The sequence below is a fragment of the Cygnus atratus genome, chromosome 3, assembly GCF_013377495.2.
Source record: "Cygnus atratus isolate AKBS03 ecotype Queensland, Australia chromosome 3, CAtr_DNAZoo_HiC_assembly, whole genome shotgun sequence".
Classification (NCBI taxonomy): Eukaryota; Metazoa; Chordata; class Aves; order Anseriformes; family Anatidae; genus Cygnus; species Cygnus atratus.
The window spans coordinates 26,496,107-26,523,167 of record NC_066364.1 but is presented as its reverse complement, the minus strand read 5'-3'; the positions used below and the strand labels follow the sequence as shown (position 1 = coordinate 26,523,167).

At 40.9% G+C, this 27,061-nt stretch overlaps 1 protein-coding gene across 18 annotated transcripts in view; it reads left to right on the top strand.

The window, feature by feature from the left end:
• Positions 1-27,061, top strand: part of DST (dystonin) — a 301,653-nt gene that overhangs the window by 208,952 nt on the left and 65,640 nt on the right. For all 18 annotated transcript variants that reach the window (XM_035542995.2, XM_035542999.2, XM_035543008.1 and 15 more), the window contains 13 exons: positions 888-1,096; positions 1,357-1,674; positions 1,847-2,013; positions 2,726-2,882; positions 3,896-4,022; positions 6,420-6,482; positions 7,363-7,598; positions 9,329-9,458; positions 11,050-11,249; positions 12,727-13,222; positions 14,217-15,691; positions 24,956-25,117; positions 26,242-26,412. In XM_035542995.2, the coding sequence (XP_035398888.1) occupies positions 888-1,096; positions 1,357-1,674; positions 1,847-2,013; positions 2,726-2,882; positions 3,896-4,022; positions 6,420-6,482; positions 7,363-7,598; positions 9,329-9,458; positions 11,050-11,249; positions 12,727-13,222; positions 14,217-15,691; positions 24,956-25,117; positions 26,242-26,412 (3,911 nt within the window). The remainder of the gene's footprint in view (positions 1-887; positions 1,097-1,356; positions 1,675-1,846; positions 2,014-2,725; positions 2,883-3,895; positions 4,023-6,419; positions 6,483-7,362; positions 7,599-9,328; positions 9,459-11,049; positions 11,250-12,726; positions 13,223-14,216; positions 15,692-24,955; positions 25,118-26,241; positions 26,413-27,061) is intronic.

Genomic DNA, 27,061 nt, shown 5'->3' with positions numbered 1-27,061 from the left:
CTCCTTCTCCTTCTACGGCCTTGGTGTCTGCAGGGTTGTTCTCCCACTTGTTTTCTTTTTTCTTTCTTTTGTTTTGTTTTTGGTTTTTTTTGTTTGTTTGTTTCCTTCACTTCTCACTCCTGGGCAGCGTTTTGCTCTTTCTTAAATACATTTTCCTAGAGGTGCCACCAGCGTGGCTGATGGGCTCAGCTGTGTCCTGTGGCAGGTCCATTGTGGAGTTGGCTGGAACTGGCTGTATCATGGGCCAGTCCCCCAAAACCTTGCTGCTACCAAACCTTGCCACCCACACTGAATACTCTTTCCTGTCAGTTGTGAGAACTAGTACAGCATGGCATTCATCACAGTGTGAGGCTTGAATACTGTGTGTGTATATCACATTTCTATCTCTTACTGGAATCCCATAAGTAACTTTCAGCAACAACATAAAAAACTTGCATCTTTGGAGTTGGTGATGAAACTCCATAGGAGGTATGTGGAACTTGTAACTTTCAGAGGGTTATCCCCAAAGTGTTGATGAACTGTCTAGAAAAGCCATTCAGCTCTAAGAGACACAGCTGTAGAGTAGCTCTCTTAATACCCTACTATTTTATTTCTTGGGAACAGTCAACAGCTGCCAGAAGCTAGAGCTGCATGGGAACCAACTTCTAAAAATTTGGGAGCACAGTTGTAAGCTGCTCCCTCATTTCACCTGTCATATGGGCTTCTTGGCTGTGTCTGATTCCATTCTTTTGTTGTGTTGTGTGTTTTTACTGAATACAGCTGATGTTTTTGCTTACTTCTGATACAGGCAATTTTTGACTCACACTTAACCTGGTGACAAATAATAAAATGAGTTAAAAGTTTAGTTTGGCTAAAGGAAACTTTGAAATGTATTTTCTCTTTATCAGATGATATTGTGGAGAGATATGACAATTTATCAAAGTCTGTGAATGAAAGGAATGAGAAGCTCCAAATAACTCTGACACGATCCCTAAGTGTGCAGGATGGTTTGGATGAAATGCTGGATTGGATGGAAGGTGTTGAAAAGAGCCTTGAAGAAAAAGATCAAGTGCCTTTGAATTCTGCTGCTATTCAGGACATCATTAGTAAAAGCATTGTAAGTATCACACTCTGAAAGAAATATTTGTTTGAAGTTAAAGTTTCAGAAAGAATTAAAATCTTACTTTAATGGGCTCAGAATACTTAATAAAGAAGACTGTTACATGAACTGAAACTGCATAAGGATTTCTGTAGCTGGAATAGATCTACACTGATGGTCCTGCTGTACTGATTTATTGTATTACTTCATATGGTGGACCAGTTCCACTTCTTGAATTTTAATTATAAGCAATACAGAGTGGCTTTTGCTTGTTTCAGATGCTAGAACAAGACATTGCAGGTCGCCAAAGCAGTATAAACACTATGAATGAGAAAGTGAAGAAGTTCATGGAAACGGCAGATCCATCCACTGCATCCTCACTGCAAGCTAAAATGAGTGAACTTGCAGGACGGTTTTCTACAGCAAGTAAGAAGCATAAAGAAAAGCTTATGAAAATGGAGGAGTTGAAGACTAAAGTGGAGTTATTTGAAGGTCTGACAGAAAAACTTCAGTCGTTCCTAGATGAGAAAAACCAGGCTCTCAGTGAGACTGAGGCTCCGAGAAAGGATGTTAGTGAAGTATCTCAGTATATGCAGGTACTGTACCAGTCCATTTGTATACAATGTGTGTATCTACGTGTTTGAACTATAAATAAGACATGCTTATTTCACAGTTTCAGTTGGTTGTCAAAAATCACATTTAATTTTGAACAGCAAATTGCCGAGTCTAATATGAAGAATATAATTCTGTTTTAATTCTGTCTTGCAGGAGGCTAGTGTAGAATTGGCACAACATAAGAAAGATCTGGAAGTTTTGCAGCAGCTTCTCGAAGAACTTTCATTCCACGCTCTTCCTGGGGATAAAGCATTGGTAGCAGAAAAAGTAAATGCTTTGTCAAAAAAATTCAGAGAGGTAGAGCAGACCGTAAAAGAAAAGTAAGTCAAACAATTATTGAAGTGTTTCAACCTCCTAGGCTGATAATACTGTGTGAATGTTATGTTGACTGCTATCCACTTGTGTGCTATCTCAAGAGAGTACACTTAACTTCAGAGTAGAGAGGCTTTTTCATTTAAAAAAAACCCAACTGTTTGGAAATACATCTGTAGCTAGTCTATCTAGCCTGTTTTGCTTTCATCACTTAAGCGTTCTTTGTATTTATTTTGCTACTTGTTCTAGTCATGCAATTCCTTGAGTTAGGGTTGATCTGATGGTATTTGAAATACTGTCTTTGCTTTTATTGCACAGGACTGAGTATACCTAGTTCACCAGCCCTACCAACATATCACTTTAGGTTCAATTCATGTTCAGTTAGAAGATAAACAAGTTACAAGTGCTCTGACAAGAGTTTGCCTCTCCTTGGTACCACTGTAACTTTATCATCTCCAGTTAGATGGATAAGCACAAGACAGCTTAGTTTTCTACCTACTTTGTAATCATCTATGCATCTTCTATCAAAATGCCACAAAGACGGATGTTTTCTCTTCATACAGAAAACTCACAGATCTGTGTCTGCAGTCTTTGAAGCCAGCGTTGAGGCTGTCTGTGAATTCAGGAATGGCATTATTGGATTGATAACATCTATTGGTTTAATTATCAGAAGAATTATTGACATCCAGTGCTGAACTTATTTTGTTTTTAATATTCTAGAGAAGAGGACGTATCATCTTGTCAGCAAGAAATGGATACTTTTGAGCTACTTGTGGAATCTTTAAAGAAATGGATAAAAGAGACAACAGAACGTATTCCAGCAGCACAACCCTCTCTGAATACAGAGGAGTTAAAGAAGCCTTTGGAAGATACCTTGGTAAGATACTGTGATACAAGCAGCTAAACACAGCTAAAGGAAATAGGGCAAAGAACAAACATAAGGCATAGGCAGCCACAGTGATGGGGACTAAGGAGCTTGCAGTCTGCATTTACATTCCCATTTCATTGGCACGTTTGGATATATGTGGTGGGTTAACCTTAGCTGGCTGCCAAGCACCCACCCAGCCACTCTCTCACTCCCTCCCCTCAGCAGGACAGGGGGAGAAAATACAGGTCTTGGGTTGAGCGAAGGGCAGGGAGATCGCTCACCAATTGGTGTTATGGGCAAAACAGGCTCAACTTGGGAAAGATTAAAAGATTGCTAATTAAAAGCAGTGTAGGATACTGAGAAACAAAAACTAAATCAAAACACTGTCCCTCCATCCCTCCTTTCTTCCCAGGCTCAACTTCAGTCTTTCACTTATGACTATTCTCACTCCCCTGCCCCAAGTGGCACAGGGGTATGGGAAGTAGGGGTTGTTCATAACACTTTGTCTCTGCCACTTCTTCCTCCTCATGCTCTTCCCTGGCTCCAGAGTGGGGTCCTTCCATGGGCTGCAGTTCCTGCCAGAAAACCTGCTCCTGTGTGGTCTCCTCTCCACAGGCCCCAGCTCCTGCCAGGAGCCAGCTCTTGCGTGGGCTCTCCCTTGTCTGCAGCTTCCTTCAGGGCACATCCACCTGTTGTGGCATGGGCTGTACTCTGGATATCTGCAAGACGGTTTTTGCCCTTTCTTAAATATGTTATAACTGAGGTGCCATCAGCATCGCTGATGGGCTCAGTCGAGGCCATTTTGGAGCTGGCTGGAACTGGCTGTGTCTGACATGGAGCAGCCTCTGGTTTGTTCTCCCAGAAAACACCCCTGCAGCTCCCAGCCTACCAAAACTGCCACGTAAACCCAATTCAGTACTACCAGGGATTCCCAAGTAACAAGGTTGTTCCGTTCTCAACACTAAATATTTTAAGTCTGAACTCAGTTTTGCAATGAACAACTGTCTCTTTTTCTTAACCAGAATTTAAAAGATGAATGGACGTTAAAAGCAACTGAAGTGCAGAAAATGAATAGCAGAGGAACGTTGTTGTGTAATCTGATTACTGCTGTGACTTCTCCTGCAAAACTGAGAGCAGTTGCAAAATCAGGTATGCATTCATATAATCAGGTAAATCTAACATCTAAGGAGTTTTTAAAGTCCTTAAATAAATAAATAAATAATGTATTGCATCCTGTGATTAGGTTTCTGAATATTATGGCGCATGAGAAGTCAGTTAGCCGTGTCTACTCTGACCATCGTTTGTTGTGATTCTCATGTCAGCTATGTCTAACTACATTAATAATTCAGTACAAATTCTTACTGCTTTACTTTGCCAAAATAGTGTAAAAGCACTTTGTAAATGACTTTGACAAGTCCTAAAACCTGTTACTTCTGTCCATAATTCCCAGAGAATGAATAAAATGAACAGTATCACAGTCTTTTTCATCTCATCCCAGGAAACTTCTGATAATGAGAAATTGACTCAATCTGATTGGTGTTCAGTGCTTCGTATACCTGCCAAGTCTGCAAGTAGGACAAATATAAACCCTATTTTTGCAAACACTGATGCACCTGCACATCTTTGCTCACAGAGACACCTTTTTCATGGCTATTCTGTGTGACTTCAAACAAGCACATAATTGCAGAATCACAAAGGTTTTGTTAGAAAGATGATGAGGACATCACTTACCTAAAAAGTGAGCCTAGACTAACTAGCTCATCCCAATGATGACAGCATAATTAATGCTAGTCAGTATTTTAGTTAAAGTGACATGAAAAGGAATCAACTTTGTATCCCAGTATGAATTTCCTAGGCCAAAATGTGCTTCCAGCCTGAAGCTTTGACTGACTTATCTTTACCAATAATCTGATTTTAAAGAAAAACAAATATATTTCCATGACTTTTTGTACTCTCGTGTTTAAACATTCATTTGTTTTACAGAATCTAGTAATTCTGCTAAGTATCATTGAAGCAATAACTTAAAGCATGTGGTACCTGGGGCGTTTCGATGGCCATAAGCACATTTTCAGTCAGTTCTTTAATTTATTTCCAGACCTTGTTAGTTCAAGTGCTGGCCTTCAGTGGTCATTTGCAAAGGACAGTGGAAGGATGGGGACTTCTAGAGGATACCTGTCTGGCAAGAGTAGATCACTTTCTTTTTGACATCTCTCGGTAGTAGCTACTTCTGGTTTCATTTGTTTGAATTTTAAATAAAAATCTTCAAAGAACATTCTGGAACTTTATATAGGATATTTGTGCACCTGCCTCTGCTCCTTTCTCTACTTCTATGTATCCAGGTAAAAAAATAATTAAATAAATAGCGTATAAGAGCAGTCACAATCCTCCAGACTAGAGTATTCACCCTCCTAGACAAGAGCTGTACTGTGTATCACTTAATCACAGTTAAAAAAAAAAAAAAAGAGAGTCTGGCTAATAAGAGCATGAAGATTTACAAGGCTCTGGTTGGGGGCTGTGACTTCTCTTATCTGTTTATTTTCTCTTGCCATCTTCCAGCTGCCACTAAGGTGGCCCTAACCGTCCAGCTGGTACCGTGGGCTGGATGCACGGCCTTCTCCAAGGCAACCGTTAATCTTTCCCTGTTAACTGCTCACCTGGGAATACGAATGTGCAGGAGAGCGGGAGGTGGTTCTCCTGGCCCTTCTCTGTGCCATGACTCTGTGTCCCTGCTCTGTGCTCTGATGGTGTTTCACAAAGTTCGTGTAGCCCTGAGTCCAGAGGCTTTGAAATGCTGTTTAATTAGTAGGGCTTCTTGGCTGCCTCCGAGTGACAGTAAGGATTCCACACTGCAATCCCTGAAACAGCATGGAACATATTGTCAAGTCTTGCTAATGATGAGATAGGAAGGGATATGTCCTGTTGATATCAAGAGGGTATTTTTTGTGCAGAGGTACAGTCTTAAGCAAGCCGTGTCTTTGGTTGTGTTGTCTGCAATGACCGCTTTGGGTTTCTCTGCTGCTCGGTGTTCAGTGCTTTCCTCATGGTTTCAGTGTTTGCCACTCTCCTGGCCAATGCCCAGACATGGTTGGGTAAAAATGTTCTCAGTGGGCAGCAGGGAACGGATTCCTTTTTGGGAGGAAGAAGTGACATTAGCCGTATGGGTATGAGGAGGCCTCACAGCTAAGCCGTAGACCTTTGTCCACTATATTCATTTTTTTAGCGTAATATTGTAAACTGTAAGACTGCTCATGCATCGTGCATACTATATGTGCGTGTGTTCACCCCCCCACACTCTACATATGCTATGCATATGTGATCCCACTTACGGTAGTAGCTGGCTGGAACAGGTTAAAACATACAACAACCTCCAAATATATAAAACCATCTAAATAAAATGTTTGTTTTTACATGGTTAGCATGCACATTTTTCTTTAATGTTATAATGAGAACTATTCATCGTGTTGTTTCAAAGAGGAAGTGTAATGCTGGTGCTTTGGCGGGAAAAGGCCCAGCTAAGCATGTGACTTAGTCTTTCTTGGGCTGTAGGTGGCACAGTGTTAAATGGTGAAGGAGGAGCTCCAGGAACTCAGGATTTTCTGAAAAATAAAGGTGAGTAATCACTAAGTAAAAAATTCAGGATGTGATAAAGAAATGTGCTTGTGAACTACTGTTAAATATGTTGATATTTTTAAGTGCTGTATACAGACCTGATTGCAACAATCTTTTCTAGACAGATTTCATGTCACTGTTGCATCAGGAAACTATACTGACTATTATGATGATATTAAAATCAACTGTAAAAATATCTGCCTTCAATATGTCCTTTGAAAACAGATCAAATCTTTGCTTTCTGAACAATATGTACTTCTATAAACATATATAGAGAGGGCTATTCTAATATGATATACGGATTTTGAGAAAATTATTAATGTTTATGTGATTTGAAACTTTTTAACACCAACCAACATACACAACATGAACAGACATGTATGGATACGTAATGCAAAGACACACGTTTTACATACATTTGTATCGCTGTATGTGACCAGTTTCTTTTCAGAAAAAAAGGACCTTATGTAGGCACTCATATATGCTTAGGGATAGCCATGTACTATGTGTTAAGTCTGCAGTGTTCATTCTTCTAAATTACAGCCTGTACACTGACTGCCTCCTCAGCTCCCTCGCTGATAACACACCTTTATAATGGTACTTGACTATGAGCAAGATACTGCTGCAGTAAGGTTAGGCAGTCAAACTAGTAACTGTTAAGAAATAATTAATAATAATTAATAATTAATAATATAAAATAATAGAAAATAATAGAAATAATAATAACAAGAAATAATTCTTAACGTGTTTAGCAGCTTCTGGTTTGGGGAACTATTAGCCATGGTAACTTGAAGTACTGTTTAGAATTTCTTGAAGTCTAAGTATTGTTTGAAGTATATGTAATCTCTAATGTAGTCTTTGTTCATCTTTCCTTTTACAGAACTGACAACTGTTCAACAAGCCATGTCTGATGTAAATCATAGTTATGAAGATTTGGGAGTTTTATTGAAGGAAAAGATTTCAGAACTAGAAAGTATGCTTTCAAAAATGCAAAATATTCAGGAAGAATCAGCCTCAGTGATGCAGTGGTTACAAAAAATGGACAAAACTGCATCAGATTGGGAAGCTGCTCCAACTGATAGTGAAGCTGTTAAAGCTCAAGTTGAGCAACATAAGGTACATCATGTCTTCAGAAAAAAAAAAAATCTGTTGCAACTACTGAGGGAATTCTATCTGAACAATGGATGTCTCAGCATAGCTTAATGTTGCAGAGAGTATTTAAATGATCCAGTAAACATGCCAGTCAGGCTTAGAGCAAATCTGGCAAACTGTGTCAGTGCAGTAAAAGGAGCACTGGGTCAGAGAGAATGAATTTTTCATGTCAAAAAATAATAATTCTGATGGCCAATTTAAATAGGTAAGAGTATATTGATTGTGCAGTCTACTTTTTTGATATCTTTAGTTGTTTAAACCTATTTACTGGATTGCTCATAAGATCTGTACAGCTGTATCTATCCAAAAGCTGTTTCTGCAGCTGCTGGTTCACTGATGCTCCACAGACCTCCCCAGCTCTGCAGCTGCAGAGGCTTACGTCTGTTCCAAGGCAGTGTTTCTCTTCAGCAGCCATGTCATGCTTGTTAAGTCATATAGCTGCACAAACGTCTCCTCCCTTCTTTTTAATTGATATGAGAAAATCACTGAATCAGGAGTAAGCTTCTGTCCTGCTTAAGCATTGAGGAGATATGTTACTCGCAATGAAGGACAACATTTACACATATAAAGGTTTATATGTAAAGTGAAATGTAATGGGTAGCTAAGCTATTGAAGAGAAAACTCTTTCCTTGTCTGTGACTGTGGATAAACAAGGGCAGAATTTGATCCTGCTGAAGTACTTTTTTTTTGTCTACACATTTGGGGTTCACCCTTAAAAATTAAACACCCTCTGACTTTCCTTAAGTTTGACTTTCCTCAGACTCGGTTAATATTCGGTCACAGAACTCAGACTATATGTGGAAAACCCTTCTTCCTTCATTTGTAACAAAGACTGTTCAAAGCTAACAAGACCATCTTACTCTCAGTGTAATAACAGAAGAGTGTTCCTAGCCAGTTGGAAAACTGAGTGATTACTCAAGCAAGAGCCATCCTTTTGATGCAATTGGACCTTTTACTAAAAGTTCTAAGCCAAGCACAGATATGTTCAGTGCTTATTTTAGTGTAGTGTTGTTTTTTTGGAGAATAGTTACAATGAAACTCCTCAGTGCAAATTCTGTGACTTCAGAATGTTGATATAAGAGACCTTTCCTGGGCATAAGACTGTCCACTTCCATCTGTAAGAGCTGTGTGAAGTGTTCTCAAGGAGCTGCTTGGGCATCTTAATCCCCTGAGCTTAAGTCTGCACTTAAGCTATGGTGCTCTCTAAATGGCTGTTCTAGATTATCTACGAGAAGCAGTCAGTCTGTGACAGCAGAACTATCAACGAGGTAAATGAGTCCACACAGAGCTCTTATATATTGTTGCTTAGTTGGGTAATTTCTGCTTTGAACCTTACTGTGCACTAGTCAGTTGGCCTTATGTACAAGAACAGATTCCAGGTATATGCAAGTATGATGAGATTTAGTGGATCCTATTTATCTGAATTATTCTAATCCTTTCGTTTGTTCAAATTAAACAGTAGTTGTTAATATTAATGTCGTTTACATAGATGAGGTCACTTCTTCCAAAAAAATATGACCAGCCAATACATGCCATTAGAAAGGGTTTTGAGGCTCATAGCAGAAAAGCAGTATATAAGTGCTAGATATTTATGGTTTACTTTCATGCTTGGTATCTCAGAATTATGGACTTCAAAAATACTTTGCAGTTTATCTTTAGTGTTACATTTATTTTTTTACCATTTGATTTTACAGCTATTTGAAACTGAATTAAAGCAAAGTGAGAATAAAGTGCAGGAACTAAAGGACAAAGTGACAGAGCTGTTGGAGAAGAACCCCGACTCTGCCGAGGCACCCAAATGGAGACAAACATTGGATAAAATAGGTATTTCAGTAAAGCTGTATTATAACTCAGACTGATTTAGAAGTTGTTTTATTACATTTTTTTAAAATGTATTAGCAATCACACTTGCTCCCTCCTACCCCTTAAATTCTGTGGTAATAATTCCCTTTACAAGAGGGTGGATCTGGCATAATTCCACTGAAGTTGGTGGACATTGAATTTATATCAGTGCAATTAAGAGAGGCTATAGCTTGGCTGCATGTTTTAGAGGACTTTACCTTTTTCAGACAGTGTGTGGCTAAGACTTGAGAGGTCAGCTATTGCTCCAGATACATATGTTGTTGTTCTTACAAAAAGTGCTACAAACAAATTAAGTTAATACTATTTTCATATAAAGAACACTTTGAGTTGCTGGTAATGCCTGTCCCACACACTAGGGGCTTTTGTCATTTTGTGGTTTTGATGGCTTTCTGCCATTTTCTAAAGCTGACTTCATAAATTTTGCCGTAAAAAAATTGGGAATTGCCATGTTTGTACAATAGATTTTGAGATAATACGGTGTGTAATTGTTGTGAGCTTTTAAAAACTCTTCTTAGGTTTGTCATATTTTAAATAAATCATAGGTCAGTCAGTGTTTCATACTAATAGGCATACACCAATAATAATAATAGCTGCACCAACAGTAATTGTAAAGGTAAATCTGTCTTTTTTAAAAGTGTACTTCCAAAAGGTTAGGTAGCAGGTAGCAGTTTAGGTAGCACGTTTCTTCTCAAAGAAAATGTGAGTAATGCTGAAAGAGAATTAATTCAGAATGAACAGGAATCAAAGATGGTGGAGTGGCACAAGAAAATGAAAAAACAGACATTAAATTCAAGGACAGGGAGCATTAGCAAAACACCAGAGCTGAGTCACCAAGCACTGACAGTATCACAGAGGGAAGAGGGAACTTAAAAGACCATGAGACTCAATGGCTGCCTTGAAAGCCACTTGCTACAAGTGGAAGAGATCATAGTTTGGCCTAGGTGAACCTAAGTTCACACAGCGCTTTTGAAATACCTGTGTAAAGAAGTATCCTCATTGCCTGTCATAAGTACCTGGTTCTGAAGTCTAAATAAAGCAGTTAATCTCCACAGGCATATGTCTAATACAGACATTTGAAAGAGGTGTGGTCCTTCAGGAGGCATTTCAGAGCAGAAACCTAAATTATGGCTTAGATTCACCCTGGGAAAGGTATCTATTTGTGTCCACTTACTAAAAAGGAAGGCTAGTCGACCTAAGTCAGGCACCTAATTTATAAGTGAGTACAGCCCTTCAGCTTTTATGTCATTTGGAATCAAAGCCTAAATGTGGTGGTATTTCACCTAGTAATATTCTGATCTAATTTTATTGCATGTTGTGTATTCATTGTTCTAAAAATGCTGCATGTGGCAGTGCTAAACTGCAGACCCTTATCCAAGTGTATATGGATCTGACTGTTAAAAGATGTATTTGCCGAGTCACTGCAACGAGGCATCTGGAGTTAATCAGCAAGAAGCCTTCTTAGAGTGCTCTGTTTACATTTCGTATATAGTCTGCTGTCTGACAGCCCATCTGCTAGAGCATGCATGCAATATGTTACCATTATCATTGTTAGATTCCAAGTGGAAAGAGCTCAATCAAGTTACATCTGAGAGACAACAAAAACTGGAAGAGTCTTCAAATTACCTGACCCAGTTCCAGACAGCAGAAGCTCAGCTAAAGCACTGGCTTGTAGAAAAGGAGCTAATGGTCAGTGTGTTGGGACCCCTGTCAATCGATCCAAATATGCTGAATACTCAAAAGCAACAGGTTCAGGTGAGTAAGGACTGCCAACATGCATTAATGATTTAAGATTTTGTTGTGGTTGGTTGGTTGGTTTGTGCATTGTTTGTTGTTGTTGTTTTTTGCTATTGGAAAGTAGTATTTTGCATTTAGAGTACAGCCCAGTTAATAGAAGCTATGTTATCTGTTTATCAGGAAATATCAGCTTAAGTTATAGTTGACTACAGCAGTTAGAAGAAAAAATTACCGTGAGAATGAAGAGAGATCAGAACAGCTAAAGAAAAAAATGTTCAGGACTTACCCTTGAGGAGATACTGATCCTCAGATGTATTTTTTGTTTTAACTGTCCTGCGATTTCTCTGTAGTCTAATGAAGGCAGTCCTTTGAAGTTTTATTAATTTGAGTGTGTATATGTAACATTTTGCGGTCAGTTCTCATATGCAGTCTATGCTGTAGTTTTTTGAGATTTCGTTCACTTGACAGTGCCAATAGCTAATAAAAATAAGAAAGCAAGTGAAATGTAGTATTGAGTACATATGGAGCCAAGAGAATGAAGGATAGATGAAAAACATAAAGAAAAAGTGAAGTGTTTGCCTACAGAAATACAGCAAACCACAGACAAAAGAAACGAAAGTTGAATCGGACAAAGTTGAAGAAACTATAGATTTTAATTGCAAACGTTTCTATTGCTGCCAGTTAATTTGAACTGTGACAAGAAATAACATTCTTATTTTGAAAAAGTAGTATTAAAGCTGGTGTATCCATATTGATTAAAATAAAGTGTTTAAAACGTGAACTGTTTTCTAACACTATGTGAAAATGACTTAAAATCGGTTTGTAAATGTTTCAGAAATGTAGACAGCTGGCATAAGACTATCATGTATCACTTAGCAGTCCTTAGAAGTTAAACCTCATTGACTTAAAAAGAAAGGGTTTGGAACGCTCTGTAAAGTAAAACCATGATATTTGTCCCTTTTTCTACAGGCACGTTTGACTTATTGTCAAAAAATAAAGTACTGGGAACCAGTGATATAAACTTTAAAGGTCTTACAGTATACATTCCGTCATTTTGTGAATCATCCAAATATTCTCTGTGCTGTAATAATACATTGCAATATTATGTCACTATACACCTTCTTTGAAGTTCTATCTTAAGACAATTGTGAAAACTGTCTAGGAAAGAAGACTGCTTGAAACTAAATAGTGATTATTTTACTTGGTACAGTTCCTTAATTGCTGTAATATTAACAAAATTCATTGTTTACTTGTGTCTACTGTTTGAATTTCCATTAGATGATCTTTTGTTGTTGTTGTTCTTTGATGTAAACGCTCAGAGACAACACTTAATTTATGTGCAGAAGATGCAATTATTTCACTGGCTTTTTAAACCCAGAGATGGATTACTCAGTAAGGGAGCTTAGCTACACCAAATTCAACATAGTTTTTGTCAGAAGCATTTTGCTTCCTTTTTCATGAGGTAAATGCTTCTTACAATTTTCTTTCTTCCCAGATTCTGCTCAAGGAATTCGACACCAGAAAGCCACAGTACGAGCAGTTAACTATGGCTGGTGAAGGGATCCTGAAGAGACCTGGTGAACATCCTCCCTCTCATGAGACTGTGAAAGAGCAACTGGCAGCTGTGGCACAAAAATGGGACAACCTAACTGGCCAGCTGAGTAACAGATGTGACCGAATTGACCAAGCCATTGTGAAAAGCACAGAGTACCAAAGCCTACTCAGAAGTCTGTCTGACAAGCTAAGTGCCTTGGATAGCAAACTGAGCAGCAGCCTGGCTGTGAGCACACAACCTGATGCTGTGAAACAACAACTGGAAATTGCTAAAGAAATGAAGGAGGAAATAGAACGGGAAATGAAGAATATAAATGCAGCTCAAGCTCTTTGTGAAGAGCTGTCAACACTGGTTGGAGAAGAGTATTTGAAAGCGGAACTTACGAGACAGTTAGATGGCATCCTAAAATCGTTTAAGGATATTGAGCAAAAATCAGGTTAGTATTTATTTAAAAAGAAATAGCAATAAAGGCATAAAATTAAGCATCATTTTCATGTTTGTCTTTATAGTCAGTAGTGATATGTTGAGTAAGCTGAGCCTAATGCCAGCTCTTTATTCAGTCCAAACCCTAACCAATTGCACATTAGAATTTTGTAGAGAGTCGCCGTACCTTGAAAAGGCAAAAACAATACTTATATCTCTAGTGAGTAGTCTGGAAGAGAATTTGAAACACGATAAAAGTGCTAATTTTCTCATATCTGCCTTCAGGTGCATCCTTACTGAATTTGGATACCAAAACAGAGGGTGCCATTCATTGAACTACTTAACTGTGTAGATGTAGAGGGGGAGCTAAAATTGTGACTTTTAGGCATGCGCCAGTGATCGGCTTGGCAAAAAGTAGTGGCAATATACAGCTGTGGTATAAAAGTGATATACAACTGCCTGTGAGAAGACTGAGCTGGTAGCGTGCCGCCTTTCCTATCCTGTGAACAACAGAGCTCAGCAAGTAATGCAGTGCAAGCACTATCATACATTTTTCTTCCTAACAGCCTCAGTTTTAGCTTGTTCATTTCCTCTGGTCACAAGGAACTTCAAACGATCTCCCTAAAAACATGTATCGCCTGCAGGCTGAGTTAGACCCTGCTGGGCTAGATTACTTGATATTCTCTGCTTATACTTCATAATACCATTAAACATGACTGTGTGCTTTTTACCCCCCAAATCTGCCTGAATGGGATTCGTGTAGACACAAACTGGCTGAGCTCAGCTGGTTTGGTTCATGTCCAAATGCCTTCGCTGCTCTGCTGTGCTGCAGATACAAGACTATACCTGGCAAGAAGCTTGGTTGTCGGCAAGTTAAGCACTACATACTAAGCACCTGCTTTCCTCACATTGAAGATCATTCATAATAAAATCAATATTACTATTTTTTCACTGAATACTAGGAGATTCTGGTAATGAGCTACTGTGCTATCTTCTCTTCTCTGTAGATAACCATGTTCAGCAGCTTCAGTCAGCGTATGCCACTTCTCATCAGTTCCAGCAAATGTCTAAGGACTTCCAGGCCTGGCTAGATAAAAAGAAAGAAGAGCTGAACCAGGCTCGTCCTATATCAGCCAAACTTGATACCTTGCAGTCCCTAATTGAAGAACAGAAAGATTTTAAGAAGACTCTGACCAACGAAATCGGTTCGTATGAAAAAATTGTTGCAGAAGGAGAAAGCATCTTACAGAAGACTCAAGGAGCTGACAAAGCAGCATTACAGTCCCAAATTGCCACACTCAGAAGTAACTGGGATGAAATGGATAAGCAGGTAAAAGAAAGGCAAGATAAATTAACAGACTGTCTGGAGAAAGCCCTCAAATACAAGCAGCATGTAGAAAATTTGCAGCCGTGGATAGAGAAATGCCAAAGCAACCTGTCTGAATTAAAAGTTGGCATAAACCCTGCAGAAATAGAGAATTCTGTTGTTCAGGTGAGGGCCTGGCAGAAGGACCTGGATAAACACCATGGGATGGTGGAGCTATTAAATAACACTGCTGAAAGTTTGCTCAGTGCAAGTGAAACAGATAAAGAAATTGTTAGAGAAGAAACTAAGGCACTGAATCAGAAAGTGAATATGGTCACAGAACAATTGCATAAGAAGAGAGAGTGCTTGGAAAATATGGCACAAAGGCTGAAAGAGTTTCAGGAATCATCCAAGGAAACAGAAAAACAGCTTAAAAGTGCCAAAGAGCATCTGGAAGCTCATGATTCACTTGGACCTCAGTCATTCAGTAACAAACACCTGACAATGATGCAGGCCCAGCAGAAAGCTTTACAGACTTTAAAGCCTCATGTTGATTCAGTAAAAAAGCTTGCCCAAGACCTGGTGGTAGAAGCTTCTGATTCAGCCGGTGTTTCTGACCTTTTGCTCCAAGCTGAATCTTTGGAGCAGGAATACAATGCAGTGAACCAGCAGGTTGAAGATAGGTGCTCGTTCTTGGAGACAAAACTTCAGGGAATTGGCCATTTCCAAAACAGCATCAGAGAGATGTTCTCTCAATTTGCAGAGTTTGATGATGAACTTGATAGCATGGCTCCAGTGGGGAGAGATCTTGTTGTACTGCAATCACAGAGAGAGGATATAAAATGTTTCCTGAAAAAACTGGAAGATCTTATAATGAATAATGAAAATGCTAATAAAAACTGTAAAATGATGCTAGCCACAGAAGCTGAAGCTTCTCCTGATCTTGTTGGTATAAAACGGGACTTGGAAGCATTAAATAAACAGTGCAACAAGCTCCTAGACAGAGCAAAAGCCAGGGAAGATCAAGTGGAAGGTACAATTAGCCGTGTTGAGGAGTTTTACAGTAAGTTAAAAGAATTTTCCAGTCTGCTTGGGAGAGCTGAAGAGCACGAAGAATCACAAGGTCCTGTTGGAATGGAAACAGAAACCATCAATCAGCAGCTGGATACGTTCAAGGTAGGAAGGTTTCTTTCTTACTGCTATCATGTTTTACCACAATGCAATTTTTTTTTTCAATATCAGTGTGAAAATGGTAAAATCATTTGAGACCTTGGACAAGTCTTTCACATCAGCCAGTTCTACCTGTACACCTTTTGTCTATTTTAAATGGGATATCTTCTCTTGCTCCAGAGCTTTCCTCTGCTGTTGATTGCTAGACATTGGTGTCTTTGCAACCCAATTTTTGCAGTCCCTTTAACCCAGGTCTCCCTCTCTTCCCAGTCTTACTTCTTTGTGCAATCCATCTGCCTTACCTGTTTTTGAGAGCTCCATATTGTTTCTATTCCGCTGTCCATGTATCACACAAACTTCCTCTTCTATGTGGTGTGAGTTTTAGGCTCTGGTGTTCACATACCACAGTCCGTATTCACTTCACTTATCTGAATAGCTTTTTTTTTTTTTTATGGGTATAGGCAGCAGTGTTTGTAGGTTTAACACCTTACCACTGTCCAGTTTTACCTCACCAAATCCTATCCTTACCTAGAAATATACTGATAAGAAGAATTCAGGTTAAATGATACTCCTTTTACAGAAGGAGTTTATTGTAGCATCCTTATCCAAAATGCACTTGGTAGCTTCTGTGCATAGCTTTTTTAATATGCCAGTTGGCGACTGTTGTCCAGCTCAGAAAAATACATCGCGGCGATAATGGGTGTAAACTGTAATGGTGCTTTAGTGCTGAAATGAAATGCAGATCTTTGCAGATTTTAGGCTACAAGAAATGAATTTGCAGTGCTCGCTGAGAAGATTTTATAAATTACACAGGTGTAAGCAGTGCTTGAAAAAGCTCATAGATCTCCCACTGGCTGTATAGTAGCACTCAGTATCATGTGCCGCTTTGGAGTCCTTCCAATCTAATATTGATTCAAATGTTTGTGTGACTTGTAAATTAGTACGCAGTTAATCCTAAAACCAGCCTCCACAACGTGATTTGATAAACCATGTCGGTGGAGAGACAGCCTTGGAGAAAAGGTAATGACATGCTTGGCCCAACAGAGGGTGCCTTCTGCTTGTTTAGACTAAACCATATTGGAGAGGCAAACCAAAAACTAAAGGTTCAATCTGGGAGTTTCAGCTGAAAGTTCCTATCGGTTGAAATGATCTTCTAGAGTGCATAGAGACAGAAATCTGGAACAAATGGTTACATTTTTAAGAGATTCCATTAGATTGTGACTGTTAAATTCGTATGCCAACCTATCGCAATCTAAAAGGGAAACAAATGGCTTATCTTTGTATGTGGTTAGTAAAACACTTGGGAAATTGGAAAATAACATAGTCAGTGCAGTTTCCTATGCATTGTCTTGGTGTTGTACTTTGTAAGGTCAATGGAAAAGATGTACAGCAGTTGCAAAATTCAGGAGTGAGATCCTTGTCTGGCCTGTGCAGGAAAACTGTCGCTGTAACCAAAGAGCTTGTATGGTAAAAAGACCAAAAAAAATGAAGAGGGAAAAGGAAAGCAGCGATAGCAGTGTGTTTATATGAGTGCTCCAGGATTGTATTTATATTAGATATTTGTAAGCTTAGAAGTGTACTTTGTTTGAAACAACTGTTTCAGGCCATGCCGTTGTTTCTGAGTGAAAACACAATGCTATTAAACAGGAGGTAAACAAGATGAAGAGGTGAAGGGGTTGTTCAAAGAAGGGAAGAGCAAGTGCGGTAATAAAAAGCAGAGCGTTTGACGAGTGGAAATAGGGAGAACAGAATAGGGAGTGTTACTGGGTGAGGGTAGGTACCAGAGGCATGCTGAGAGGAGGAGCGTGGGGTCAGTGATCCCTCTCCTAATCTGTGAGCAATACTGGCATGTATGGCAGCAAAATGACAGTAGGTGTTGCACCTCTTCATACTTCTTGTCCTTCCAGAGAGCAGTTTTACCCGAGGCAGCAAACTGTAGGCTCCCATCAGTCTTGCTCCACTCGTGGTGCTCTTGCTCACACGTTTGCGCACGTAGGCAGACACACACAACCTGAAAATGTGGCTCTGGCCACGAAACCCCAGTCTAGCTCCTTATGTCTTTAGCTCCTGTGGTCAAGTACAAGCAACTTCTGTTCCTCAGGAGTAAAGCAAAATGTTCTTTGGTAGATAGATTTATTCACATGATGTCTTCAGTCTCTTCAGGGAAGGATCTCGTGTAATGGGCCAGAGGTGTTTTTTGTGGTTTGACTAGTTTTTATGTATAAGAGTAGAGCTTTGTGCGTCTTCTTGGCATGACATTAAAATGCATAGTTATTTAAAAAAATAAACAGACTTTGAGTAGTATTTTATATATATATTGTTATGTACACACATCCATATTTGTTTTACTTATATTCCTTCTTTGTAATCCACTTATTCTAGCCAGGATGGAATGTTAAATCGAAAGTAGTTATTGTCAGTGTTAAACTGCATTTATTTACAATGCAGATATAAAACTTGCTTTCTGTAAATGAAAATCCCCGGTGGAGTTCATTTGAAAGTAGACTTCATTAGACTGTTACTTCACAAAATACACCAGGAAGAGTATAATCAGTCAAAGAATTTGTCTCAATTAATGTAAAACACACAAAATTAATTACAGATTAATTCAGCTTTATTAGAAGTTCCCTCCCCCAAAGTCTTTGTGTAACGCAGATACTGGTAGTAAAGAAAATTTCAGTAAATGAGGTCTGCTCAGTTACACTGAGTCTGCCTCCCTTCTTGAAAAGTGAAATACAAAAGAATTCTGCAAATGGGGCTGAACGGAGAGCCCTGCGTTTGGGTAGCTACATAGTGCTGGGATGTTGGCACTTGGAGCAGTATTGCAGCTAGGTTTTCCAAAAGAGACAGAAGAACCCCAGAAGCTGAATTACTTTCTTCTCGAAACCTTTGCACAATTCCTTGTACTGCCATAAAGAGGTATTCTTCTTAGTAAAAAAACTACACAGAGCTCTTACAGCTTTCATCAGTATATGGTTCATTTGATTTTTGCTTTTATTTTCAGAAGAAGTGTAGATGTAGCTGTTAAAGAGGTTGCCTTCTAATTTGACTTTATAGGAATTTTTAGCTAGCCTGAGTATTCCTGCCAATGAGCTTGAGCTAAGAGTTTAATTGGCTTATGTTAGTTGTGTAGAGAGTGTCTGTCCTCTGATTTTCACTTTGAAGGCAGATAATGTTGAAAAAATAATCTGAGGTTTCTCTGTATGCTCAAATAAGAAACTGGAAGTGTTGCATTTCCCGTGAGCTGGTTTACAAATACTGTAATAAGCTACTAACTTTCCACAGAATTTACTACTTTCAGGGTCTGTGTTAAAAAGCAAAGGCAAAAGAAAGCTGTTTTAATTTAAGGATTGCTTTTGAAGGTGACTGGTGCATCTCATGCAAGCCTTCAGTGGATATGGTGAAAAATGGTAAAATATTTTTTAAATGTTAATAAAACAATTTTGCAATGCAAAAAGTATGGATTTCAAATATACTGCCCCTGTAAAACAATACAGCACCCTTTGCACTGAATAAGGATCTGTTTGTGACCGTTTGGGGTGAGAGTAAGTACGGATGACAGGCCCTCGCAAATGCTTTGCTCATCCTTACTATTATAGTATGGATTCTTAGCTAGAGAACCCAGAGGAGAGTTTCTGTTTGACGTAATTTTGGTAAGTTTTGGTTGCTCATGGAGCAGGCAGAATTTGTGAGATGGGGCAAGAGAGAATTTGCCGCATGAAACTTAAATATTTCGATGCGTAGCTGACTATATCAAAGAAATCAATAAACAAAAAGTGTGGTCCGTTTGTGTGTCTTGCATAAAATGCATCCTGCTCGCTGCTTAACTCAGAAAGCTTCGGCTGATTGTTGCTAATGCCCTGCCTCAAGTTTTAACTCCGAGTGCCATATGCTGTCCTTAAACTGAGCTCCGAGCCCTGACTGCACCGAGAGCTCCTTTCCCAAGGCAGGGAGGCCTCTGGCCATGAAGGGATGGTTTATACTGGTGGAGCAGGCTGCTTCTCGGGTACCAGTGGCGAATTACCTGTGGGTCTCCCAACCCATCCCGTACATTATTATTAGCTACGTGCAAAACGCTGAGCAGTATTCAAGAGATGGAAATGTCCAAAACCCGATCCTCTGTCCTGTGTCACTGCTTTTGTGCTGCTCCCAGTCTGGTAAAAATCATCTTCCACATATAAGCAGTTTTACTTGTTCATTTTTGCTTTTATCCTGGTGAAAGCTGGGTCAGAGGGGCGGCTGGACCCCTGATGCCCGTAGCCTGGTGCCTGTGAGTCACACACTGGAGGCGAATGGGAACAAAACTGTGTGAAACATTCAACAGAACTCAAAAACATTAAAGTGAAATTGGTGGTGGTGGTGGTGATGGTGGGGATCCGTAGAGAGTGAAATTGGGGGCGGATCCGTAAAGATGTCCGATTTAACTTTCACAGTCAAACGACGGCGCCGTCAGCCCTCAGCTGCCTCGTGCCTCGTCCCTGAGGTGTTCGGTGGGCAGGGGCGGGATCCCCGGCCCGAGGGGGGCACACACCGCCCGGGGGGAGCCGGCCGAGCCGTGCCACCGTCCCTGTCGCCGTGCCGGCCCCGGTGTCACCGTCGGGGGGCAGCAGGCGGCGGGGGGCCGGGGAGGAGGTGGCCGGGCACCGCCTCTCTCCGCCGGGTGCGGGGAGGCCGGGCGGGGCGGGCGGCGGGGGCAGACGGTGCCTGAGAGGAAGGCGGAGGGGCGTTGCTGCGGGAGGCCGCCCCGCAGCCGCCGGGGAGCTGCCGGGCTCCGCTCCGCTCCGCTGGATGGCGGCGGCCCTCGTCCTGCCCTGCCCGGGTCCCTCGTCCCGGGCCGCTGCCGCCGCCGCCGCCGCCTCGCCGCCGCGCCTCAGGGCGAAGGGGCCGTAGCGGGGCGGGCGAGCTGCTGGAAACCTGCCGTGCCTTGAAGGGGGGAGGCTGGGCTTTGGGGTTTGCTCCCCTCCGCCGCTGCCTTGAAAGGGGTGCAGCTCCCCGGGACGGTGTCGGGAAGCTCAGCCCAGCACCTCCCGCTTGCAGCCCCGGGGTTTTTTTTGGCCGTGCCTCTGGGACGCGATGCTTGCCCGTGTGGCTCCTGGGAGCGCCGCCGAAGAGCTTGGGACGAGGGGAGAATGAGCTGCCCCTCAGACCGGGCTTATTTACAGCTGCTGCCAAAAAAGTAAAGGGCTCTTCGATGCTTCTTGCCGTTCTGGATTTAACTTATTTTTTCCTCCGAGATTTTCTCCGTGCCTTTGGTCTGAACCGTCCGCAGCCGCTGCGGAGCCTGAGCTTTGGGGCTGCCGTACCATGTTTTATTTATAAAGGAGATGGATTTCTGCACGCCGGTTAAATGGATTACAGTTAATCAGGCACCTACAGAAGATAATGTGCTCCCTCCTGTAAGGCTTGTTCGTTTGGAAGGCTTAATCTGGAGATTTAAGAGACAAATTCTGACCTGAAAAAAATAAGTGGAATGTTCCACGGAGGGCTTTAAGTGGTTGAGCCGCTGCTGGGGTTTGCTATACTTGGTTTTCCTGTGATATTGGAAGATTTCTGTTCGTTTCTTACTGAAGCACTTTATATTTTAGAGAGAGAAAAAAAAAAAAAGTAACTAACTCATATCCAGGTAAAGTTGCATTTAAACCGGTGCACTGATTCTGACCTTAACCACCTCATAAGTTATGATGTGTATTTTGTATCTATGCATCCTATGCTAAGGGCAAGTTTACTGTAGTTCTTCGGACTGATAGTGGTTTTTTAAATGTTTCCCTTGTATCTCTGAAAGCGGAGGCATAGTGGTACCCTTGTGTGGACAGTTTCAAAATGGGGAAGCCACTTAGCAGGCCAGACTGTTTACGTCAGAATCCTCCGTGTGTAGGCAAAGGGGAGGAAGATGAAGATCTGAACATCGAAGACTGTTACGTTCCCCAGAGGTCCATCTATGACACCGTGCGGCTCAATGAGCAGATCGATTCGGGCTCCAAGGGCAGCCTCTCCTCGAGGCACTTCACGGACCGGACCTTGCCTTACAGTCACAGGACGCTGGATATCAGCACTCTGTGCTCCAACGGTGCCCTGACATCTTCCAGTGTTTTTGAGCTCAGAAGTCGTGAAGCTAACAAGTTGGATGAAAAAATGATCTTCGATGCTCTCAAGCTGAACAGCGACATAATTCGAACAGGGGGATTGCCGAAAGCCAAGTCTCACACAGAAAAGAAGGAGCATCGACGTTCGTGGAGGATGTTCGTTCCGCCCAACTTTTCAGATTACACGAATAAGAGCGAATGCTCGTTTAATGAAACTGCTGATATGTCAGATACAGCTAAATCAGGCAAATGCAAATGGGGTACGAATTCACTTACCTCGGAAGAGGATGATTCTGGTTTGTGCAGCCCTCCAACAGAAAGGGAAGAAAAACAAGATACACTCCTAGCAGGGGAGCAAACCCAAATACAGAGTTTCTCTTCTGCAGAAGAAATCCAGGCAGTTGGTCAGCTCAGACCGTTTTTCCCTGCTCTTTGCAGAGAGCAGCAAGCCCCAGTGCTTGCAAGCAGCAGTATCCCTGTCAAAGAAAGCTGCAGATTGACTTCATGTGACATTTTGCCCTCTGGAAAAGTAAAACAAAGCAGTCCACACAAATGTGAGAGTGATCAGGAAGAGATGGGGGAGAAATACTCTTACTTACAAAGTTTCAAAGAGAGAACTCTGACACATGGAGATCCTCTTCAAGGTGATGGACGAATTGTTTCCCTCAACAAAAACGAAGTGGAAAATGTATATGACGTTCATGAAAAGAATAAAACGCAAGCCACAACAGTGGAGAGGGATTATGTGGATGATGCACCTCATCAGTTAGATGCTTATTATACGAATGGTGCTGTAAATACTGGTGATGTGGATTTAGCAAAATACGAGGTTTTATCTGATCCAGAGGAATCAAGTACAGCACATACAGCCTCAAGTGAAATGGCGTTTTCTGTTCAACAGCTTGAATTAGATAGCACTGTAAACTGTCCAAAAGTTATCCCAGGGAGAAGTAGAGGCAATATCTGGACTACAGGCATCCAGGAAACCTTGGATACAGTCTGCAATGGCCTGTTGTCTAATAAGGTAATTAAAAAAAAAATCCATTTGTGAAATAGCTGTAATGCAACCTTAAGCACAGTTGTTTACAGAAGTCTTTAAGCTTGGCTGTCGTTGGAAAAGTTGTACATTTTATTAATTCAGCAGATGTAGCAGTCAGTGTCATTGGCGTAGCGCACCCAAGACGTCCAAAATAGGTGAGATGGTCAGCTCCGAAAATGCACGAGGGGCAATCGCTGACAGGGCTGATTACTTCCAGCTGTTGGGTGTATGGTTATTTATTGTCCAGATGGTGTCTGTTACCCTTGATTTGGAGAGCCTCCACCGCGCGCCGATGTTCGTGTTCAGTTTTTACACAGGCTGTGGTTAAAGGCAATGCCATTCAAGGGCAGCTACAGCCCATTTATTCAGGCTGAGCCGCCTTACTCATAAAGGTATAAGCAACAGTATCAGATTGTTGTGGTTTCCAAGGCATGTAGATTAAAGGCTCACCGCATGTTCTGAAAGCCTTCTTTTGCATTTGCGTGCCAGAAAGTCGATCTGACGGCATGGCAGCGTTTTACAAGCACCAGGTCTCACAATGTTTTGTGAGTGGTGGGTGAGGTAAGAAAGTAAAAAGCGAAGCTTGGTAATAAGTAAAGGGTGTTTTGTCAGGTCTGTAATTTTTTTTTTCCCACTCTGGTTGAAATCTGAGATACTTCAAACTTTGTTGCTAAGTTGTTCTGGTAAACTTTGGCCTCAGCAATAATTGTAATTTATTTTAAGCTTCTCCTTGCAAAGAACGCTTGTGTTTGTAAAGGGCAGATTATGGAGATCAGTCCTCTCTGTGGCAGGGCATTGCTTTCAAAAGATGAGGCTTTATGGGACGTAAAAGAAGAATTTGTTATCGATTCTCAGTAAAAAGATTATTCTGCTCCTCCCTACCCTAAAGTGAAGAAAAAGACGGGCATTTTCCCTTTTCTGGGAGCAGCCAGCTGGTTGTGCTCTGTGAGTTTCTGTGGAACCACAGTCCTACAGTTTTCAGGTTTTTTTGGTCCAGAGTAGCAAAATTCGTACGGATGCTTAATTGCTTTTACCCCTCGCACTCAGTATATTTGCTCTAGCTTCTAGATTGACTTGTCAAGCTCCTGGAAGTGTGCTCAGCCACCTGGGGGCTGCCTCTTTAAAAGAAATCACTTGCCATACTGTGTTTGGTGCAAAAGAGGAGTCATTGGTATGTTTGAAGTGATTTCTGCTTTTCAGGATGCTGAGAAAGGTTGCTTTGAATGCTCTAAATGTACACCAAAACTGTTACTGAATGCTGCTATAGAAATAGAAGGATTTAGGGTCAAAAGTTGACCATTCTTTAGCATTGTTTATTCATTGGTTATTTTTCACTGGCCTGTGTAATTAATTCAGGGGCTTCAGGCCATTTTCTGATCTCATTGACACTGGTGTCAGCTCAGCCTCATTCAGTTGAATACAAGTGGAGATTTACGCTGCTGTTGCTAATGGTAATAATCTGACTCTGAAAAGCCTTAAATACCTGAGAGAGTAAAATAAAGCAAACAGAAAACTGTTCAAATTGCTCTTTGGGTATGGTCAAAGCCCTGGCAATTTGCAAGAGTATCTCTCAGAATTAAAAACCATTCTCATGGGTGTCTGCTGTGATACTGTTTCAGCAGCATCTGTACTGCCTCCTCACTTTTTACCTTTATGTTCTCATAAAACCTGCCTTGAAATCATTCTTCCTTCACTGCTTCTTTAACTTGAAAGTTTTGTCTTTGCCCTAATTTGGAAAAAAATGTCTGTCTTGGTGTTTGTTTGTTTGTTTAAGGACAATTTACAGTCCTTCTGCACCATGTTTTGGTAGAGTTTATAGACAGATAGTTAAACAGATAGATGCATTCCTTGTCTTCAGTTGTTTTCCTTGATTCTTTCTCCCTTTTTCCCTTTCCTTCCTGTCTAGAACTACTCATGGAAATGTACATCATTTTACCTCAACGGTGTACTACATTTATTCTGTTTAGATTAAGTCAGTTATGTTTAGATTTATTGATTTATTTTTAGGAGGGTGGTGGTGAGGAATGGTTTCCTTTCTTTTAGGTACCACCTCAGCAAACTCAGCTTTTTTTTTATTGCATAATGTGATGTAAGCACCAGATGCATTTCATGTTAACAGTCACGTGTGTCTTGTTTTTCCAACTGCAGGTATTCCAGAAAGAAGAAATTGAACCCCTGCAAGTTAAGCAACAGGAGGTAAATTGGTTGGGCCAAGGCCTTATTCAAAGTGCTGCTAAAAGTACCAACACAGAGAACCTTGAACATGACCTTGAAGACGTTAACACCCGGTGGAAGACTCTTAATAAGAAGGTTATTATTTTGTATACTATTCTGCTTTTGTCGTGTCCTATATTTTGATTACTTACTTACTGATGTCTCTCAAAACACAGGAAATTAAATATTCAGTGAGACTATGAATTGTGTTGCTTTACACAATACCTTCAACAGTAATTCTAAGGATAAGATTTATATCTCTTGTTGCCAGAGGTATTGCTGTCATTTATAAGGTTTTGTCAAACTTTCTGTAGGTCCTTCATGGTTTTTCATTGAGGAAAGATTCCTCCAGGGCTGTGTGTTCCTTTCTGCTTAAGCAAAGCAGAGAAGTTTGATAACCCAGTGAAAGAGGCAGGAGTTTTGACACATACATGGGAAAAGTAGCAATGTCATTTGTAGATAGCTGCTTTTGAGTAGTTCTTCTTCAGTCTTCGTTCACATGCTTTTTCCCTCTGTTGTATTTGTGTGCACTGGTCATACCTGTGGAGTGCAGCACTGCTACAGCCCAGCTTTGTGTGACTAGCGGCACAATTCCTTTGTAATACCTTAAGGGTTGCCTGAGCCATTGGAAGGTACCACTGCTTTGGAAAACTTGCTGTAGATTTTCTTTTTCCCGATGCTTTGAAGACTTCTCTTCCTGAAGTAGCTGCTGTTGAAAATGGCAAGGGTGGGTAGTGGAAACCACATTTGGTTTCCTCTGCTCTCTGTCTTCCTGAAGGGGTGATGTGGCAGGACCACAGACACTTGCAATTCACCTTTTCACTATTTGTCCTCTCCTTTCCTATTTCTTCTTTCCTTTGAAGGGCTTATTGCCCCTTAATTGCTGCTTTGGGTGCCTGGCTCAGTCTTTTTATAAGGAAAATAAAGACCATCTGAAACACAAACATCCTGTCAGTGTACTTCATAATACTGTAGCTATATAAAACAGGAGCATCTCTTGTAATGGACTACCAGAGCAGTCTAGTTTACTGAGAGTCAACCTCTCTTCCTTGGATGACTGTAGAGATTAATGGTACGTTGTGCCATAGTGCTGCTACAAATAGCTATGAAAATGAGAGCACAAGTTAATGATATTGCCAGGTGTCGAGCAGATTTTGGCTGCTTATTTCACAGAAATAAAAAAAGAGGCGAGTACAGTCAGATGTTCTTTTTTTCGTCAGGTTGCCCAGCGTGCTGCACAATTGCAGGAAGCTCTCCTTCACTGTGGGAGATTTCAGGATGCCCTTGAATCTCTGCTTAGCTGGCTCATTGATACAGAAGAACTTGTGGCTAATCAGAAGCCACCATCTGCCGAATTCAAAGTTGTGAAGGCCCAAATACAAGAACAGAAAGTAAGTAAAATCCGTTCAGAGTCTCTCTCTTTTCACTGGAGCAATGAAAATAAATTCCCAGTCTTTGTCAAAGCATGAAATCTTTTCAAGTGTACCGAGGTGGTTAAGACAGCCATCCATTGGTACTCCAGGGTCTGCCCAGGGTTGGGAGAAGGGCTCGTCTTCTGGGAGGATAGGACAGTGTATGACACTGCAATCTGAGCTCTAGTTAGAATTATCAGCACCCTCTGGAAAGAAATGTTAACGGTCCACTGGAAAAAGAGACAACGTAAAATCCAGTTTTTGGCAATTTCAAAAGTAGGAAATAAAACATAGAAAGTTTTTCATTGTAATAAGTCCAAGGTAATATTGCAGGCTATGGACATAAATACTTGGATCTTGATCCTGTTGTGATTTGATCATTGTTGGTAATTATTTGGAGTGTTCTTGGGGAATGGCCTGGGCTAATATAAAAACACTTGCAGAGTTATCACCTTCTGTGAATTTTCAAAATGGTCACACAAAAAAGAAGCACACTAGCTCATGAAACACTGTCCATGCGGTTGGACTGTGTGGCCATCTCCCATGCAGATATTTAACGTAAATCTGTGGCCAAAACAGGTTGTCATTTTGGGATCCCTGCAGAGGAGAGAATGGTCGTGTTACCAAA